At 36.0% G+C, this 18660-nt stretch overlaps 2 protein-coding genes across 4 annotated transcripts; both read right to left on the bottom strand.

The window, feature by feature from the left end:
- Window positions 1-5332: 5332 nt before the first annotated feature.
- Window positions 5333-11217, bottom strand: LOC113713042 (probable GTP-binding protein OBGC2). Its single transcript, XM_027236742.2, has 10 exons — window positions 11035-11217; window positions 10049-10521; window positions 9816-9907; window positions 9526-9609; window positions 8445-8522; window positions 8043-8243; window positions 7810-7917; window positions 7273-7347; window positions 6953-7146; window positions 5333-6020 (listed from the first exon to the last, which is right to left on the bottom strand). Exons 1-10 carry the CDS (start codon window positions 11142-11144, stop codon window positions 5918-5920), a joined length of 1518 nt encoding a protein of 505 aa, XP_027092543.1. The 5' UTR covers window positions 11145-11217; the 3' UTR covers window positions 5333-5917.
- A 1624-nt stretch (window positions 11218-12841) lies between these two features.
- Window positions 12842-16712, bottom strand: LOC113711639 (uncharacterized). 3 transcript variants are annotated; one of them, XM_027234798.2, is made up of 7 exons: window positions 16540-16712; window positions 15229-15370; window positions 14540-14687; window positions 14385-14460; window positions 14186-14297; window positions 13910-14001; window positions 12842-13454 (listed from the first exon to the last, which is right to left on the bottom strand). In XM_027234798.2, the coding sequence occupies exons 1-7, from the start codon at window positions 16570-16572 to the stop codon at window positions 13410-13412; spliced, it is 648 nt and encodes a 215-aa protein (XP_027090599.1). In that variant the 5' UTR covers window positions 16573-16712; the 3' UTR covers window positions 12842-13409. The 3 variants fall into 3 exon arrangements, with proteins under 3 accessions (XP_027090599.1, XP_071922940.1, XP_027090601.1); XM_072066839.1 differs by lacking the exon at window positions 16540-16712 and adding an exon at window positions 16331-16454 and having other exon boundaries at window positions 13385-13454; XM_027234800.2 differs by lacking the exon at window positions 12842-13454 and adding an exon at window positions 13524-13814 and having other exon boundaries at window positions 16540-16710.
- Between the last annotated feature and the right edge of the window lie 1948 nt (window positions 16713-18660).

The raw sequence follows: 18660 nt of genomic DNA on the forward strand, positions 1-18660 counted from the left end.
TAGTAGCAATAACGAGAGCTGAGATCTTGCTTTAGAACGGTGAATAAAGCCCTCTAGCAGCTTTGTTAATCATCCTATCTCCCAAATTTAACGTGAACTAACTTGATGCATTGCTCTTGAATTCCTATGCATGATAACCTATAGGCCTGCTCTTTGATTTTCAAAACTTGACCTAAAATGCAGATTTTTTTTTTTTTTTTAAATCCACTTAAAGAACGATACAAGCTCGATAAACTGTAATTATCAACCATCTTTTTTAGATAAGCTCCACCAAATTAAAGGAAGCCTATATCCGACCTACACGGAGGATCATTTTCATTTCTGACCGTCATCAGAAACCAAAAGTAGTTTCTAAATATGATATCTCCAGATTCTCTCAAACAAATCAAAATGAAGATATTTCCACCTCTTCACGTAAATTATGTAAGCGATTAATTTAATTTTACCAAGCATATGATTTATTTTGAAGTGTGCACCAATACTTGAAACTAACAAATAATCCCAACTACACAAAGATTTTCGGTAGGAAATTGAGAACAAATAATTGGTGGTACGTGTTTGATGTCTTTTATCTTTATAATAATTAATGTAATACAACATTTGGATACGGGGCAACCAACTTGTATACTACTATTTACCATTTAAATATATGCAATCTTGTTTTTGTTTTGCTTTGAAATGCAAACATGATTCTGTGGAGAATGAATTGACAATCCCCATTGTGGAAATATACAGTGCTCCCCTCCGAATGAAAAAAAACATTTCTGTCTCACCTATTCAACGTTTTTAGTGTATTAGGATCCCGGAAAGACATGGTTCCATATATAGCAGTGGCTCGCGTGCCCCCTTCTCCTGCTGCTCCGCCTCCACCTACTGAAAATTACAACAGAAATGAAATGATTTTGATGTCTAGGTCAATGTAGTTGGATTAAAAGTAGAGCTGTTAAACGAACCGAGCTGTTCGTTAGCTCGGTTCGTTTCGGCTCGTTCGTGTTTGTGAAAGGCTCGTTCGAAATTTTAAACGAACCGAGTTCGAACGAATTTTTTTGTTCGATTAATAATCGAGCGAACACGAACATGTTCGCGAGTTTTAACGAACGTTCGCGAGCATGCTAAACGAACGTTCGCGAACACGAGTATGTTCGCGAGTTTTAACGAACGTTCGTGAACATAGACATAATTATCATTTGACAAATTTTAGGGTTAATTTTATGACTGGACTTTTATATTTGGAGGGCAAGTTTCTTTGTTTTATTTGTTGTTTTTATGTTAATGTTAGTTATATAGTTAATGAATAATAGAATTTAGTCACTTAGTGCTTTAATTATTTTTAAGAATGATTAATAATTTGCATGGCATATTTAAAGCATAAAATAATTTGGATTCGAGCATTTCGAACATGTTCGCGAACGGCTCGTTTATGTTAAACTAGTCGAACACGAACTCGAACTCGAACACGAATTTTACTTAACGAACCGAACACGAACACAAGTTTGGAGTTCGAAAATTAACGAACGAACACGAACGTTGTTCGAACTGCTTAACGAACAGAGCTCAAATATGAGATACTCGATTCGTTTACGGCTCTAATTAAAAGAGAACAGTGGCACGTTCCTGTGATGACACTTGTCCTTCTCGGCCCCGACCAGTGAAGTCAGGGGGCAACATATGGAGCTCTCCCACCTTGACACGTGTAGTATATTGGTCAACTATAAGCAGTAAGTGACGACCAAGAGTTGGCGTCTGCATGCGTAACTTTTCACACCAAATTGGGGTATGAATAAGAGTCAGAGATGTAGGGACAAATGGTCTTCACCATTTCAGGTTCACACTCCAGCTCCAAATTGTTTTTCTACGGTCAACTGATCAAATAAGTACAGCTTCAAAATGGAGAAATTATCAAATAAGTACGGTACAAGTTCCTCGAACCCAAGATGGAAAACTGTTTTCTGTGATGAGGTTGACATTCCCACAGTTTCTCCGCTTAAAGTTGAGCATCTGTCGAGCAACCAACTACTCTAGGTCGGTTCTCCTAGTATTCTTGCTCAGAATTTTCTTAAAATTTTTTCAACGACGGCAAAGGCACTCGTCTGATCCGATGATGATGGTTCAATTTTTTTTCGAATTTTTCATTGACACTCTTGAATCCACTCCTTCCTCTTATTGTAAAATAAAAATAAGTATAAAATAGAATTTATCATGTTCCAAAAAAAAAAAAAAATCTGTCGAGCCAACGATTAAAGGGGCAGCTTAACTCCTGGGGTAGGGCACTAGGAGTCTCAACAATCAAACCCATGAATTGTGATAAAAAGCAATAATGACAAAATGCTAAGGTAAGATGGGATTCAGTGATGAATTAAGGTGAAGACAGGAGTTACAATGAAGAGAAAGAAAGAAAGAAAGAACACAGTGAGAAAAGAGCTCCGCGCAAGTACACAATGTATTGCATAAAATGCCACCCCCACAACAAAATAACCAAATTTTCGACTTGCATGATTCGTGCGAAATGTCGCGTTGGCCGACTCTTGCACGATCGAATCGTCTGTGCAATGAGAAACGAAAATCTTCTTCCAGTGCTGTGAACAATTGCGACTTGGGTGTTTGAGAATCTTTTTATTTGCTCATGTTTACCATGAATGCATGTAACCCCAAATCCTTGATAAGTAATCTGAAATCTAGATAATCTTTGAACCATCTAAAGCTCGAACTACCTTCCTCCAATAGCCAATCAACAAAAATAATAAGAGAAAGCAAATCAAATGGTATCCTCTATAAACTGGATTACTAGTATCTTGACTTGATAATACTCAAAACACCACTGTTTGAAAAAGAGTTGTACGTCAAGTGAATTTTTTTTTTTTTCAGACTTTTGAAGTTAGTTAATTAAACCTAATCGCAGATTTAACCCCAAAAGCCGGCAACTCTTGAGGCAAACCTGGAGATTTAAGTCAGGTGAAGTTTTACAATCTCTCTTTTCTCCCGCAGACAAAACAGGTTAAAATGGCTAAATAGAATCCAAAATAGTGCACTATTCTAACCCTAGCTAATAGAGCAGTTGCATATTCCACAGTCCAAGTTTAAATAGCATTCGCAATTGTCCTGCAACAACAAAGCAGAATCATAAGACATGGTATACGGAAATAGAGCTGCGCAAGAGAAAGAGTTAAAAATCCTTTTATGAACTTTATTGTTTTTCCAGCACTTCCCAGTATCATGTTTTTATAATGGAAAGTTGCCTTTGGATACCGGAACAATTTCCATTATAAACTAAAGAGAAAATGAGCGAAGAAGTAGCACAATCTGTCTATGAGTTATCTTAAACATAATGGAAGAAGCACTAGAAGCACTAATTCCATTCACGTACTCTGCACGTGATTGTATGAATTCAGATATAACATATCTTAGATATAAATTTTTTTTTGTAAAATTTGACTGTTTACTTGGTAATAGAATATTTTCAATTTTCAATTTTTTAAACTAATTGTTGTTACAAAAACTATCTATATACAAACTCTTTGATTTACTGATTTTTGAATTCATTTCGATTTTCTTTTTTTCTAAATTTATTTTGAACTTTTTGATAAATTATGGATTCAAGTTTGGTAAACAATTTTTAATACAATTATGGTTCATCAAAGCTGTTTTATACTTACAATATTTTTGCCATTAATTCATAATATTATTTTTTTAGTATTGTACAAAAGGTGTTGCCGAACAAGAAATGCACGTATGAATATCAAGTGTAAGCTTAGTAAATAGAATTCATAATTATTAGCAAAATAAAGACTTAAACTGTAAAATCAATTTTTGGAGAGGTATTAGAGTAAATAAATTGGTTGTTAGATTTTATCACTCTACCTATTTTCATAGAAATACATGTATTGTATACATATCAAGTGTAAGTTCAGTAAATAGAATTCGCAATTATTACCAAAATAAAGACTTAAACTGTAAAATCAATTTCTGGAGAGATATTAGAGTAAATAAATTGGCTTGGTAGATTTTATCATTCTACTTATTTTTACTACAATCATCTCTCTCTTTACCTCTTGGAAAGCTCTTTTGTTAGCCAAAGTCTAGATGCGCCTTTTTTATTACTTAAAAATTAAAACCATGGTTAAGTTTCTGACGAAATCAACAAATTTTAGTAAATGAAAAAATTTCTATCAATATTTTGATGTACTTTTTTCCTTGCTAAGATAAATGGAATGCAATTGTACAATTAGAATGAATTAATTATTTAAGAATAAAATATATGAATAGTGCTCATATCCAACTTTGCATGAACATTTAATTATTCTACTTTATATTTTTCTAGTTGAACTTTTCAATTTTTTGTGAATTTGAATTGAATAATATGATGTGCATTCTTGAATTTGGATTATTTACATTTTTTTCTAAGTGTTATTGAGGTTAGTAAAGAATGAAAATGATTTATACTATTTAATTATTTTAGATCGACTATTTAGTTGTTAATTAACAGTGAATTGATAGAAATAGTTGGATTCTTTCATTTTTGTTTTTCTTTCAGTGTTTCTTCATAGTGAAAAAAGTACATAATTATACATCTATTTCATGATATTCATATCAAGATTCTCCAAATGAATATGGACTCTTTTCTTCTTATATATTTTTCTTTTGTTCTAAGACCATCCAATTTTTTCATACTAATATTTTTCACAAATTTAAAATTGTGGTTAATGCAATTGGTCACACTATTTCGAGGAAGATATTGGTGTGGGTAAGAATCTTTGACGTATATAAGAATTGGAAACGGGGTATAAGGGTCGCTAAATAGTTTTAATAGGGAGTTTTTTTGTTTTCATTACCATTATTATGGAGATTTAATCATATGGAATGTTTCATATTTTTAATCACTATGACAATTAAAATACAATAACTCTAATTGAAAGATGATGGAATATGTGTACAACAAAAACTTCAAAAATAAAAAGGCTTACAACTTACAATATCAAAACTCTTCATACATAGATAATAGATAGATAAAGTGAGAGTAACCAAGATCTGTGCAAAACCACCATTGTTATCATACATTTTTTACATAGCAATAGATAGCAAAGTGAGAGCAACCACGTGCAAGATCTGTACGAAACCATTGTTGATTGCAAGTGAAACTAATCGAGAAAAAACGTGCAACTTCGCGGAAAAGTCCCAAACACTGCGCAGTTAAACCAAAAAGGAGAAACATAGACAGTAGCTCGTTGCTGGGTGATCGAACACAAAATTTTGGTAGACCTACAATAAGAACCTGGCAAAAAATTTCAGCACAATGGGTTTCTCGATGTCGATTCTTCAAGGAAAAAAAACAATCTGAACTAATTCGTATTTCAATAGCCTCCAGGAAATCATGGCAAACATTTGAAGTTCGTTTCATTTACAAGCCTATAGGTAGGCAAGAGACGGAAGAAAAAAGGAACAAGCAGCAAAGCCGCCCACATCCAATCCACAAGTGCCTAAAACCTCGGACACACTATTTTCAAGTCAAATAATCAGGCGCTGTCAGTACAATTCTCACTTCTTTTTTTTTTTGTGGCTAATTAGGTGAATGAGCACAATTTCATTAAAAGAACCCCGACAACCCAATTGAAGCGTAAAGTGACAGTGGTTGAAAAAGTAGCTCATTTCCCTCGTGCAAAATGCAGCCGATTGACCCAGAAAACAGAGGCGCAGCCAAGCATGCACTTGTAAAATCAGTGCCGTCCTCGTGTTGGCATTTTTACAGCATGAATTGACTGAAGTGTAACTTCGGACATCCCAACATCCTCGAGCTCCGACCGAGTTGGTGCTGTTTCTTCACTGCAGCAATGCACCAAGCGCACATATCGTGGAGTAGCGCAAGCTTCTGAAGCGTTGATGGAGACAAAACGTATCCTAATTTTACCAGTCATCAGAGATGTTATTGCACCACAGATAATTCTGAAGCTGCATTGTTCTTGACTTGGCAATTTCGCAAGGCGGCTCGTATCTCCGTCAATAACTCGTTCACCTTAAAGCCTTTCCTGCAAAGCCAAATATACAACTTTCATACCAAGTAGTCCATGCTTAAAGACTCTCCGCGAACCAGCCTACGTTCTTCATTTCATGAGGCACATTCTGCGGTTTCAAGATTAACCCAGTGCAACAATAAGATAAAAAGTATTTGGCTTCAGCCATTTTCATCTTCACAAGATCTTCAGCCATATTCAAAACTCCAGGAAACAAATTGTACATGTGACAGGCCAATATCTTCACAATTAAACAAATCCACAAGATCTAGATACAAGTTATCCAGTTTTTGGCTCCCAGGGTCATTCAATTTATTCAAATTGACATGAATTTCAGTTGGTTCACATGCTCTACAATTTTTAGAGTATAGAAGCAAGGAGAAAAGCCATCTACAATTGACCGGATAACATCAAAATGTCACCTTTAAACATGATGTAACTGCAATTCAGATTAGACACGAGAAAAGGAATGCAAAGATTGCTGAGTCACCCTACTCAGGAAAATATACCCAAATCAGCCAAACCAATGTTGGTTGAAACAATGACCAACAGATACATTTGCACTTGCATACAGTGCAAACATGATACAGAAACAAAAAAAAAAAAGATTACTTAATATAGCAGTTGGGCATCAAAAAACAAAGAAAAAAAAATCCAAATCTAATTCCTGATTATCATAATCTAAACGGAGTTAATTCTTCCTTCAAATCTCTCTCAATTTTTTACAATTTAATAATTTTTCCCTTTCTTTTTCTGGAGTTTGGAGGTATCCGTAAAATTGTTGAGACATTTAAGATATGTCCCACAATTATATTGAACACAATAAGAACATAAATGTTAACTTCAACACAGTTGCATCAGTCTAGCATCTAGAATTTATTAAAACACAAGGACATGAAATCTAACTCCTAAGTAGAGAAGGAAAAGATTGCAAATACTGAACTTACAGAACACTAACTCCCACCACTGCAAGAGGGGGTGGGTAATCTTCAACTCCTTTGATCTTCTGCTCTTTATCAGGTATCTCCAAAGAGAGACCATCAGCTTTCTCTCCATCATCACAAACAGATTGAACTGCAGTCCCAGTATCACTTCCAATGCTCTTTATTTCTTCAGCTAATGATGGCAACCTCTCCATTGCCTAAAAAGCAGTCAAAATCACTTTCATATTTGTGCTCAAGACTTTGAAAATTCCATAGTTGTATCATGAAAAAACTAACATGAGGACATAAAAAAATGCATGTTCCAGACAGTTACAACTACATACCTCAGGAATATCAATCTTATTTAGAACCACAATATATGGTCGTTCAAGATATTCAGGGTTGTACATCCGCAATTCCTGCAAATTAAGAATCACTAAAAATCATTGCTTAGAAGAATCAATTAGATACGTTATCACAAAATTCATCCTTTTTCCCTAATCTGTTTTACATGAGAATGAATAAAACTGTGAAGTATACATCTACAGTCCACATTTGTGATTCATGCTATAGAATTTTAGAGTTGTATCAGAAAGATTAGCAAAGCAGTTTGCCTCGTGTGCGGATTTAATATGCTTACATTCATTGGAAATTCTAGCTTATTATCAGAATCCTGTATATTTTAAAGAGTATGTCTAGTGACCCCAATAGGTAGCAAGTAGGGCCAGGAGACAACACAAAATTGAGACCACTAACCATCATCAGAAATACATCTTTTACACCAAAGTCCATGAAAGATCCCTTAGAGAAGAAAAACTTTCAGGAGAAACAGTTGCGAACAAAATAATAAAGAAGAAATGGTTGAAGCTAGTGACACATACTTCTTTTACCGTTCTATAATCCGCCACAGGGTCCTCTGAAGCTGCATCAACAACATGGACCAACACCCTAGTTCTCCTCAAATGCCTCAAGAAATTGCGACCAAGACCCTGAAAATTGACAAACCTTTGATAAGTCTAGTGAAATTAATGAAGAATTCAATCATGGCTATAATCCTAATGTAAGGCAATGCCAAACCATTAATGTGTTCACGAGATTGTAATATCCAATTTACCTTCCCTAGATGAGCACCTTCAATAAGTCCAGGCAAGTCTGCCAGAGTTGCTTCGGATGAATATTGCTGCGCACCCAAACTAGGGTCACCATCAAGGCGTCCAAGGTTTGGCTTCAATGTTGTGAAGGGATAATCAGCAATATCAGGCTTAGCTAGTGTAATGGATGCTAATAGTGTGGATTTTCCAGCATTTGGGAGTCCCTGAAAATCAAAAGACGGAACAAATTCTCAGACAGGAGAAACTCAGACCACATGCTGGTCTGCAAAACGGACAATCAGTTAATTCAAAGGAACAATGATGTGGATATATTACTTGATTGTTGAGTGCATCACCCAAGCTATACTCATGGAAACGGAGAAGCTAAGTATAAACCAGGATAAGTAGGGTAAAGAAATACTTACCACAAGACCAACATCTGCTACCACTCTTAATATCAACTGCAAACTAACCTCCTCTCCTGGCTGACCAAAAACTAAAACCTGCAAGGTGCTGTGAATGAGATCAAAAGTTTGTCAATGTATGAAAATGCAGGACTAGGACGCTATTTTAACTAGGCAAAGATTCCCATTTCAAGAGCTTACCTTAATGCTATTTAAGCAGGTTTTCACTTTTCATCATTAAAATGCAAAAAATTCTAAATCATGCTTCTAGACTATAATGTGTCAGTAACCAAGCCATGTCAAAATGGTCTAGGTATTCAATAACTATGCTTAGTCGGTACAGCCAAGAGAATTCATCTCAATGAGATAAATAGCTGAAAGGTACCTGTCTAATCTCATAATGATAATACTAATATGAGGGCTTAAATTAGGAACAATAAAAAGAGATCCCTTCTATTTAAGCTTGATCCACAGAGATCCTGTGCCATCTATACATTTATTAGCAATAAAGAGAAGAGAATTTCAGAATGAATGCTTCTGTATGTATTTGGACAATGATATCTACATGTATGATATTCTAGTAATTTAGTATGTAGATAAGCTTAACCACATTGTCATAACTGTGCTTGCCTTATGAATACATGCCAAGGCGCTCCTCAACCAAAAAAAAATTCTTTTCAGTTTCTGCAACCATTCTTTTTCATATTACATTGGTGAACTCAGTACCAACTAGGTATTTTAGGGAGTTAATAGAATTCCAAGATGTGCCGAATAATAACCATTCTGGAATTCTCCTAAACAAGGGGTTACAGGAATGAGATGACTGGGAAGAGACCAATTTAGAGCACCGTTGGCACCAAGTGGCTACTTCCATAAGTTGCAATTTCACATGTATGGAGCACATGAAGAAGTTAGATCAGAATCAAGAAACATTCCCCTTTCAAATTATTTGTAAATGCAGGGAGCACTACTTGATCATAGAAATGCTGCGCAGCTTGCTTCAAGCAAAAATATTCTTCTTGACATAAATTAATTTTCACACAATCAAATTTGTGCAAAAAATGGTTGTTCAGAAGATGGCCATGAAAAAATTGATATTTACCTTATCACTCTCATCTCTCATTACATTTGTAGTCAAAAACATCATCTTTTTCTTTCTATGCTCAGGCATTTCCAATAGGCTAATCTGCCAGAAGAAAAGGGGACGTCAACATTCAAAAATAACCACAACTAAAAACAGAATCCAGAAACGTTGGTGTTGCTTCCCACTTTTCAGACTCAAATACTATATTTTCATCATCAGACTAAAATTTCTCTTTCGAAGTAATGGAAGAAGACAGAGGCATGGACATCACGCATTCATTGCCATGTTTGAGATCATAAGTTTCTCACCCCTCCTTGTCCACCCCTCGCAACAAGAACTTGATCACCTGGATTAGCTAGATCAGCCAAAAATTTTCCTTTCTTGTGCTTTACTACTGTGCCTGCCATATAAAGAAGAAATACGTCAAATGGATATTGACCATCTTCGTTGTGGTGAGATGAAAAAGTAGGATATTTAGATTCTTTCCTTTTGAGGAACCATAATTTCTACAGTTAGCGATGTAGAGTTACTGTCAAGATACCTGGAGGTACTGGAATACGCAAATCTGGTGCGTTAAGCCCATCATGCAAAAGAGATGTCAAGACACTCATTGCATCAACATTTCCCCCACGCTTTGCTTTAAAACTACTCTTCCTATGAAACTCCAACAATGTATCCTTGCTCTCATCAACGTAAATCACAACATCTCCACCGCGGCCACCAACAGGGAGGATGAGAGAGCCATCAAAATCCCGTTTGTACGAACTTTTCTTCCTGTTCTTGTCTTTATCAAATTTTCCTTTCGACTTAGGAGGAGGTTTCTGATTTGGCATACTGAGGATTGCACCATGACCACCATCTCCAGCACGAACAGTTATTATGACCTGATCAAAGTACTTATGTGGTTCTCTAATTAAAGTTTCTTCGGAAGGCAAAGCAAGCTCCTTTTTTATAGCAACAGCGCATTTCAGACCGCGACCTCTAGCATTTCTAAACCTGCTCCTGTTATAAAGACTGAAAAAATAAACAAATGACAGAGATTCCCACATCAGCTCCAAACAAATGTCAAAATAAAGCAGGTAACAGAGCACTGCGCTGATTATGAGGTAATACAATCAAAAAAATCGGCGCGCATTTTTGCAAAATACAATGCAAACAATATAGTTAAACATACTAGAGCCATTTCTGCAAAATACAATCCGAACATTTAAAGCCCATTTCTGCCGAATATCGGAATTGGTCCATTCCACAATCAGACGATTTCTTGTTTCCGTGGAAGTGAGCTCCAGATACTATTCGTAACATGTTCAGGGTAAGCAAGTACAAGGAAGCATCTACAGAGAATTCTTTAGAGCAACTAATTTCTACATTTAAATGGAACCAAAGACTCCTCAGCTCCACCCAACTGAGGGGAAAAAAATATAGATGCTCAACGCCTTCCGCAGTTGAGCAAAAGTTGGACTAGTAAAATCAGGAAGCAGCGGATAATAGCGAATATTAGTGAAAAAGATAAGAGCTTTAGCTTACCAATATGGAAGAGGACGTTGGGAAAAGAAAGCCGAAATTGAGAGCCACGCTTCATTGCTACGAGAATTTAGATTCAGGGACCGTTGCGGAGGAGAAACCAAACACTGCATCTTCAACTCCCTCTGCTCTGCTGTGTTTGTTTGTGTACTTTTGGATTAGAGAGGACGAAGTACCTGCGCCGGCAGGATATGTCATCATTATATACGTCGCCCACCCGACCCGCTTCAACTGATTCGGGCTGTAATCTTGACCGAAGGAAGAAAACTTGGGCACTCAGTTTTTTGTTCAACCAATTGTTAGCTTTGGTGTTGGTCCAAGATTGTAGCCCAATTATCTGTTTCTGACAATCTTATATGCTCTACCAGTCTTTGTAGGTAGGGGGACGACACCAGAAAACTGAGCAGCTTTGGGTATTGGGTTCAGTTCAAAATTGAAAGCCCAAACGATTCATTTTGCCTGCTGTGTCTGTCGTCTAGACTAGACTACTAGAGTACATCAGCAAATTATTTGATCAGGACGTCAAATCAAATGAATAGTAGTAGTATTTTCCTTTAGGAAAATAACCTAAAGGCATGCTTGGATTGTCTGTTTTCATCGAAAAATATTGTCGTTTTTCGTGATCACATTTTCCTATCATCTTTTCTCCTCACATATATCAAATCGCTACAGTAATTTTTCATAATGACGAAAAATACAATCCAAACACAACCTAAGATTTCAACGTCTCGGTCCGTAAAGGGAAATAGGCCACCGGCTTGTCCGATAAATATTTTTAGGCCAACAGGAATGGACCAATCGCTGTGGGATTGTCTTTTTCTTTTTCTTTTTTTTTTAACTTTTGGTCTTAACTCAAATTGTTTCTGGTAGACATTTATCAAAATTAACACTTCAAATGAAACTTTGGATGAATCAGACTTGTTGTTGAGTGCATTCTGCAATTAAAAGGACTACAAAATAATCAACAGCCTATAGGCACACGACGTGCTACCCATCAGGGTTCCGGAGAAGATTAGGGGAAGCAGGAGGCGAAGGAAATGCGCCGGTTGAATTTGTGGTGAAGAGAGAAATTGGTGGATTGGGGATAAATAGTGGTGGTAGTCCAAGAGATTCATAAAGGAGCCCTTTGCAATACTAAAGAAACCTATTCTAGCGGGCTGCTACAGGGTCTGTTATCCTGCTAGGACTCATTGTCCTTTTTTTTTTTAAATCAATTTTCATCATTTATACGTGCTCCATGTTCTAATCTAACTCATTTTAAAGGTAACCCAACTAAGTCACGGAAATCCATATGAATTTAAGAAAAATCACATTAAGCAACAATTTTTATAAAAGACAAGATTTCAACCCTTAACGTTCCACCTCACGAAACATATGATAGCCAACTACTCTAGAGGTAGTTGGTTTACTAGGGCTCGTTGTTGTTCCTTATTTTTTTCCTATCTAAAGGTGAGCCCACGTAAACTGGTAAAGGCGTTCCTTCTGCAGAGATTTCATTGGTGGCCAACTACTCTAGAGGTAATTGGTTTACTAGGGCTCGTTGTTGCTCCTTATTTTTTCTCTATCTAAAAGTGAGCCCACGTAAACTGGTAAATGCGTTCCTTCTGCAGAGATTTCAACCCTTAACATCCCACCTCACGAGACATATGGTGGTCAACTACTCTAAAAATAGTTGGTTTACTGGGACTCGTTGTCGCTCTTTATTTTTTCCCTATCTAATGGTGAGGCCGCATAAGCTGGTAAACGCGTTCCTTCTGCAGAGATTCATCGAGTTCAAAAGAGAGTGAAAATGCAGAAAAAATCATCACCAGAGATAAACACTAGTCACCTATTGAACAGAATATACAACAAAATGATTTAACAAAAACAAATATTCCTCTATAGCAGAATTTGCTCGATTAAAAATAGCAATACCTCCGCCCATTTTTTACAGAACTTCTCGTTGGTAACCTGGGACAGCACCTAAATCGTTCAAGCAAAGAGGAGATAAGACAACTAAAATCTGATTGAATCTGTTATACCAGCAATCCTTAGGCAAAACCAGATCCCACAGCTCTACACCGCTATATAGTCAGGAACAAGTAAAAGCCACCGATCCCTGGGGCCTTGCCTTCATCAATCCAGATGAAGGTAGCCATGTTTCAGAAGAGGGAAAAGAAAATTGGTTTCAGAGGCTGGAAGGAGAAGGTTACTGCATTGTAAACTTCTTTTTACTGAAGAACCCTCACATTCGAACAACAAAACTACGGAAGCCATGCAATTGCCATATAACTGCAAATCTGCAAGATGCCCATTAACTCGAGATCAACAAGAACCATATGCATGGCAACTTTATCCTGACTCATACTGCATCTTCCACTGCAAAGCAAACTGTTCAACTAGCTTTTTACGAAGTCCTTGAGAGAAAATGGCGGATGCCCTTCCTAGGAATTCAGAGAAAAATTAGTCATACAGAATTTGAGCCCAGGATGAATAACTAAACGTGCAAAAACTACAAAGCAAGGAATAGAGGGTACTCCATTATTGTATGTTCCTTACACACTGAGCAACCAAAATATTCAACCTTCACCTAAATCCTACATCAAATCACGTTTCTACTAGCCTCAATTGCCACTCTACCATTATGCAGTTTCCTCTCAATGAGACTTGGGCAACAATCTACATTTATGAATATTACAATTTAAGATGATGAGACATGTGAACCATGCAAATCCTTCTAATAGAATGCCCTTGCTTCCTTTCTCTCCTTTTTGCTCTTTCTAAATTCGTTTTGCATCATCAAACTGTCATTTGTTAGAAAATGAAACAAGTAAACCTTAAGCATAACTTCACAAATTAATCAACAAAAAGAAAGAGGAAACCATGTGTAACATCAAACCTTTCCACACTCTTCACCCAAGCATTGTCTAACAACTGTCATCTGCTGTACTAGCCTTTCTAATGCAGAATAGCTGGGCAGGTTGGCGTGTGCTGGCATTAAAATAAGTCAAGCAGTGGAAAACAAACATAAGAATTAAAAGCATTATAAATTTGAAGCTATACGAATTAGGTATATAGACATGTTTAAGCAAAAATAATTTCCAGGAGAAAAACACAGAAAAGTTTTGCCACGAATGCACTAGTAAGAGGCAAACAGTATTTAAAAGAAACACACCAAGAATTGCTCGATTTAGACTATCTGCAACATGCTGCCGGTACTCCGAGCTTAGAAGATGAAACATTGGGGATTTCTCTGGCTCTTCATATGCCAGTAGAGCAATAAAATCCTGAATCAACAATCAGTTTGTAACCTGAAAGCAAGCTGGCAATTGAAAGGCAAATTTGAAGATAACTCAGCTAGCTTATGAACATACCTCAAGTTTTTTCAGGTGTTTCTGCACCTTCCCAAAAGGAGTCAACTCTGATTGAGCAAATCCAAGCGCTTCTGTGCTGCCATAGAAATAGAAGTTTAGCCAAGAAGATGATCAGACACAACGCAAGTCAGAAAAGACCATGCAACTTTGCTCACCATTTCCTTGAGCACACAAGTTCAACAAAATGAAGGCTTAAAAGATCAAAATGTAAGTCCTTATTTTTCTCCAATAAGTCAGGTGCAATCTGTCCAGTCAACTCAATGGCCTCCAAAGCATTCCCCTCTAATGCAGAATGAAATATTTCTGAGCAAAAAATTTGCAACATCGTCACTTAACTATGCCATATAAAGATGTGGGAAACTGCAATAAATATGATACAGCAAAATCATAATCAAGACTCAATGCACTCAAGAAAACTGCACAAAAGCTGGCTTGTAGAACTCTAATCTAACTTCTTACACCATTCAAAGAACTACAATCCACCATGTATCCTCCAACATCAGCTTCTGACCACCAGTTCTTCAAAGGGAAAGCAAGTCACCAACAAATATTAACTTTGACAGTAGGTCCAGAACTGATTACTATTTGATACCTCAAACTTATTAGCCACCTCATACATTATTAGAGAAGATGACACACGAAAAATATTATCATGCCAAATAAAAACTATTAGAGAAGATGACACATGAAAAATATTATCAGGATACATATCCAAAATATGCCAATTCAGAACATCAGGTTTAACAGATTTACCACAAGCTTTCAAATTTGAGACGATTAAGAATCATAGATCTCATTTCACAAATATTACTCTATATATCGGTAATTAAAGATAAACACCTACTTTTTCTTTTCTCCATGTCCTCGAGATGATCAACTGACTGCCTCATTGTAGTTGAGGAAGTAAAAGATTCCACAGTGTCTTTGAAGCAATTGTGGACAAGATATGACAGGACAATGTTGTGGATATCACTGTCATTAATAACCTGTCAAAAAGGCATGCAAAATTGAAGTTGAAGAGCGTCATAGAGTTTTTTCAATAAACGAGCAACAGGACTCTATTTTGATCTTTATTGTGTACGGGATTAACATCTATGGGATCAACACTGCTCAGAAGACTTTGGGACGATTAAGGCCAACAGGTCAAACTGAAGAGTGCCTCCAGAGGTATGTTTCATCCAAGATAAACATGAAGTCATGGATAGTTAAGATGTTAATGCAAAAGACTAAAATTACAGACAGATAACAAGAACATAGGCAAAAATAAATTCCAAAAAGTAATGCATCACAAGAAGGCCATTTAACTATTAGCAGTTTGAGCAAGTTTCAAGCCTGAAGTGCATAAATTAGTAGTTAACTGAGTTTAATTCCTACCGCATTCCCTTTTTTTTTTTTTTTGGTAGATTTTCCTATCAACATTGAAATGTATCACAATTGAGAAAGTACATGCCTTTGAACTTCTCTATCTTCTGTCCAAGTGTATGTCAAAAGCATCACTTTACTATAACAATATCCAAAACTCCACAACGAGACAGGTATAATGAAGAGTTACAACTGATCATGTCAAACAAAGACGATATCAGTATATTCCTCACCTGACCATGGGAGCAAAAGCTAAAAGCCAAAATGGTCCAATTTCCCTTTGCACAATTTATCCTTTTTTTCTTTTACTTCAATCAATGATTAAACAGTTTAAATACTAAAAAAACAATCAGTTTACCAAAAATCCAATTCAACAATGTACAGTGATTCTTATTCCAGACTGAACTTCCAGTAACTAACCACGTCTACTCCCTCCGGTCTCCCTCGATTAATACGATAGAAAACAAGAAGAAGAAGAAGAAGAGAAGAAAACCATCTTTTTTAAAAAATTCAACTTGCTGCTGAACATTGCATGACACAAATTTTCCCAAAGACAAACATGTAGTTCTCCAAAACCCTCGTACCTTATAATTTTCTTTGTTATACTTTTGCTGGGCTCCGAGGAAAAAACCCACAATTAATTTCCAAAACCCCAATTAAAATCAAAACTGGCAAACCCTTGCTCATTCGAGTTCGTTCAGAAAGTCAACATCAATGACAAATTCAAAAAATTTAAAAAAAAAATCGAGAGAAATAGGATAAACCCAGATTGAGGAAAACAAGCGGAGCTTACGACATTCTCGTATTGCCGAGGATCAATATCCATAATTGGCACCGACAAGATATTATCCGGAGAATCTATGCTGCTGTTTTTAAGGGAAATAAAAAAAAGAGAAAAAGATGTTCGTAGCGTATTTCTTTGTGTGCTTAAATATGAAGAATAGCGTGGCGTGGCAGAGATACGTGTCTCATAGCTTCAGTGTATTTGACGTACTGTATCGTGCTGGTAGACGCTGGTCCATGGTTAGGAAATTTGGCCTTTTTTTTATTAACGAGGAAGGGGCGCTAAAGATCGATCTTTCCAGGGAGATGGTGACTGTAACAATTTCAGATTTTAAAGCATAGTTTTGGGCACAGGATTTGCACTGAAAAAAAAAAAATACTACTAGTTTGAAAAAGAATTAACTTTTATAGGAACAGAATTAGGTTTTTATAGGAAATACGACGCTGGACTCGCATTTTTGTAGGCTCCTTCATGGGAGAACCGCCATTAATAAAGGGATAATTTCACAAACCTCCTCTGAGGTTTCTAACACTTGCACTGACACCTCTCAAAGTTTTAAAAATTTCACTAATCTCCCCTAATAGAGATTTGAGGCCCTTTGCTTACATTGTGATAACTGAAAGTAAATTTGGGGAACAAATGCATCTGAATTAGTTAATAGAAATTTGATGTCTAATTAAGCTGATCAATAGCCCATTATAGAAAGGCACCAACTGAGGGAGAAATTTGTCACCATTTTTGTGACTGGTATGATTTTGACGAGGATGATTGAACAAGTTTAGGGGAGGTTTGTGAAATTATCCCATTAATAAAAGAAAATCAAATTTGCTGTTTTGCATCGTATCCCCTCCTTGCTGGTTAAGTGGTTTTTCCTTACCATTGGGCAAATAAATGTCCCTTGAAAGAGCCCAGATGATTAATTTAGACATTGGATTGTTACAAAATAGCCCATGAACTTTAGATTCCCCTAAATTTTTTCGTGGGCAATTGGGCTTTAGTGTCATCCATAATTTTTTTCATTTTTTATTTTAGTTTCCAATTGTGTGTGTTGGACGATTTCTAGCCACCTTCGCAATGAAATGACCTTATTTTGTTCTTCTTGAAAGGAAAAAAGGGATTTTTCTTTTTTCGTTCTTCTGTTTGTTGATTTTGAGGTTCTATTCGTTCTATTTCTTCTATCTCTTTCACTACATTTCTTTATCGAACCAAAGTTTTGAGCACTTGTATTTTTGTTCAAAATATTTTTATGTACATCTTATGAGAACTCTAATTTCACAGCGTCGTAATATAGATAAGTTCAACCATCTCTCTCAAGGTTAAGAGTGTCCAATAAAAACAAATAAATAAATAAATAAAATAGAGTATGATAGCCTTGGACAAGCCCCTCATGTCATGTGAAGACACCTGTGGACTCAGTATGATTGTTTAGTTGGCTGTGACTGAAGATGCATTTGATAAAAACTGAAATCTATAATTTGAAATTTGAAATTGTTAAGTTACTAAATTATTAAGTATTGAAATATTAATATTTGAGAGTATTGTGCGTTAAATGATAAATAAACAACTTATCACTTGTTGTTTTAAGTAAGTTTTGTCTAAATAATTTAGAGGCATTTAATTAATTAAGACGTTTTATTTTTTTATTTAAGTGAGGTTTGCTTAAACAATTTAGAGCCATTTAATTAATTAAGACTTTATATTTGTTATTATCAAATACATTTGAACATATCAAGATGTGAATATTAAATTTAAATATTAAATTGGATTATCAAATAAGACAGTGAAATGCGAAAATATCAGCACACGAATATGAGGGGGAAAAAACAAAACCATAGCTTTTGATGAGGCAAATAGGTTCTAGATTGTAACACATTCAGGTTTTGCCTTAACATATTTATCATGCCATGCCATGCTCCACAAACTTTCAACATGTTAGAATGGTGAAAATCGCAGTAAAAGAAAGTCAGTCAGATATATTTTCTATGCTAGCTAATGACTTTTGTACTGCCAGTATGGCCTTCGGCAACTTTAGCTGGTTGCAGGTTCTCCATTTCTTCTTTTACTTCGTTCCACTTCCATTGAAGTCAATGGCATCTATGAGCGAGGTGATATTAGTGGAAGGCAAAAAGA

The sequence above is a fragment of the Coffea arabica genome, chromosome 10e (assembly GCF_036785885.1).
Source record: "Coffea arabica cultivar ET-39 chromosome 10e, Coffea Arabica ET-39 HiFi, whole genome shotgun sequence".
Lineage (NCBI taxonomy): Eukaryota > Viridiplantae > Streptophyta > Magnoliopsida > Gentianales > Rubiaceae > Coffea > Coffea arabica.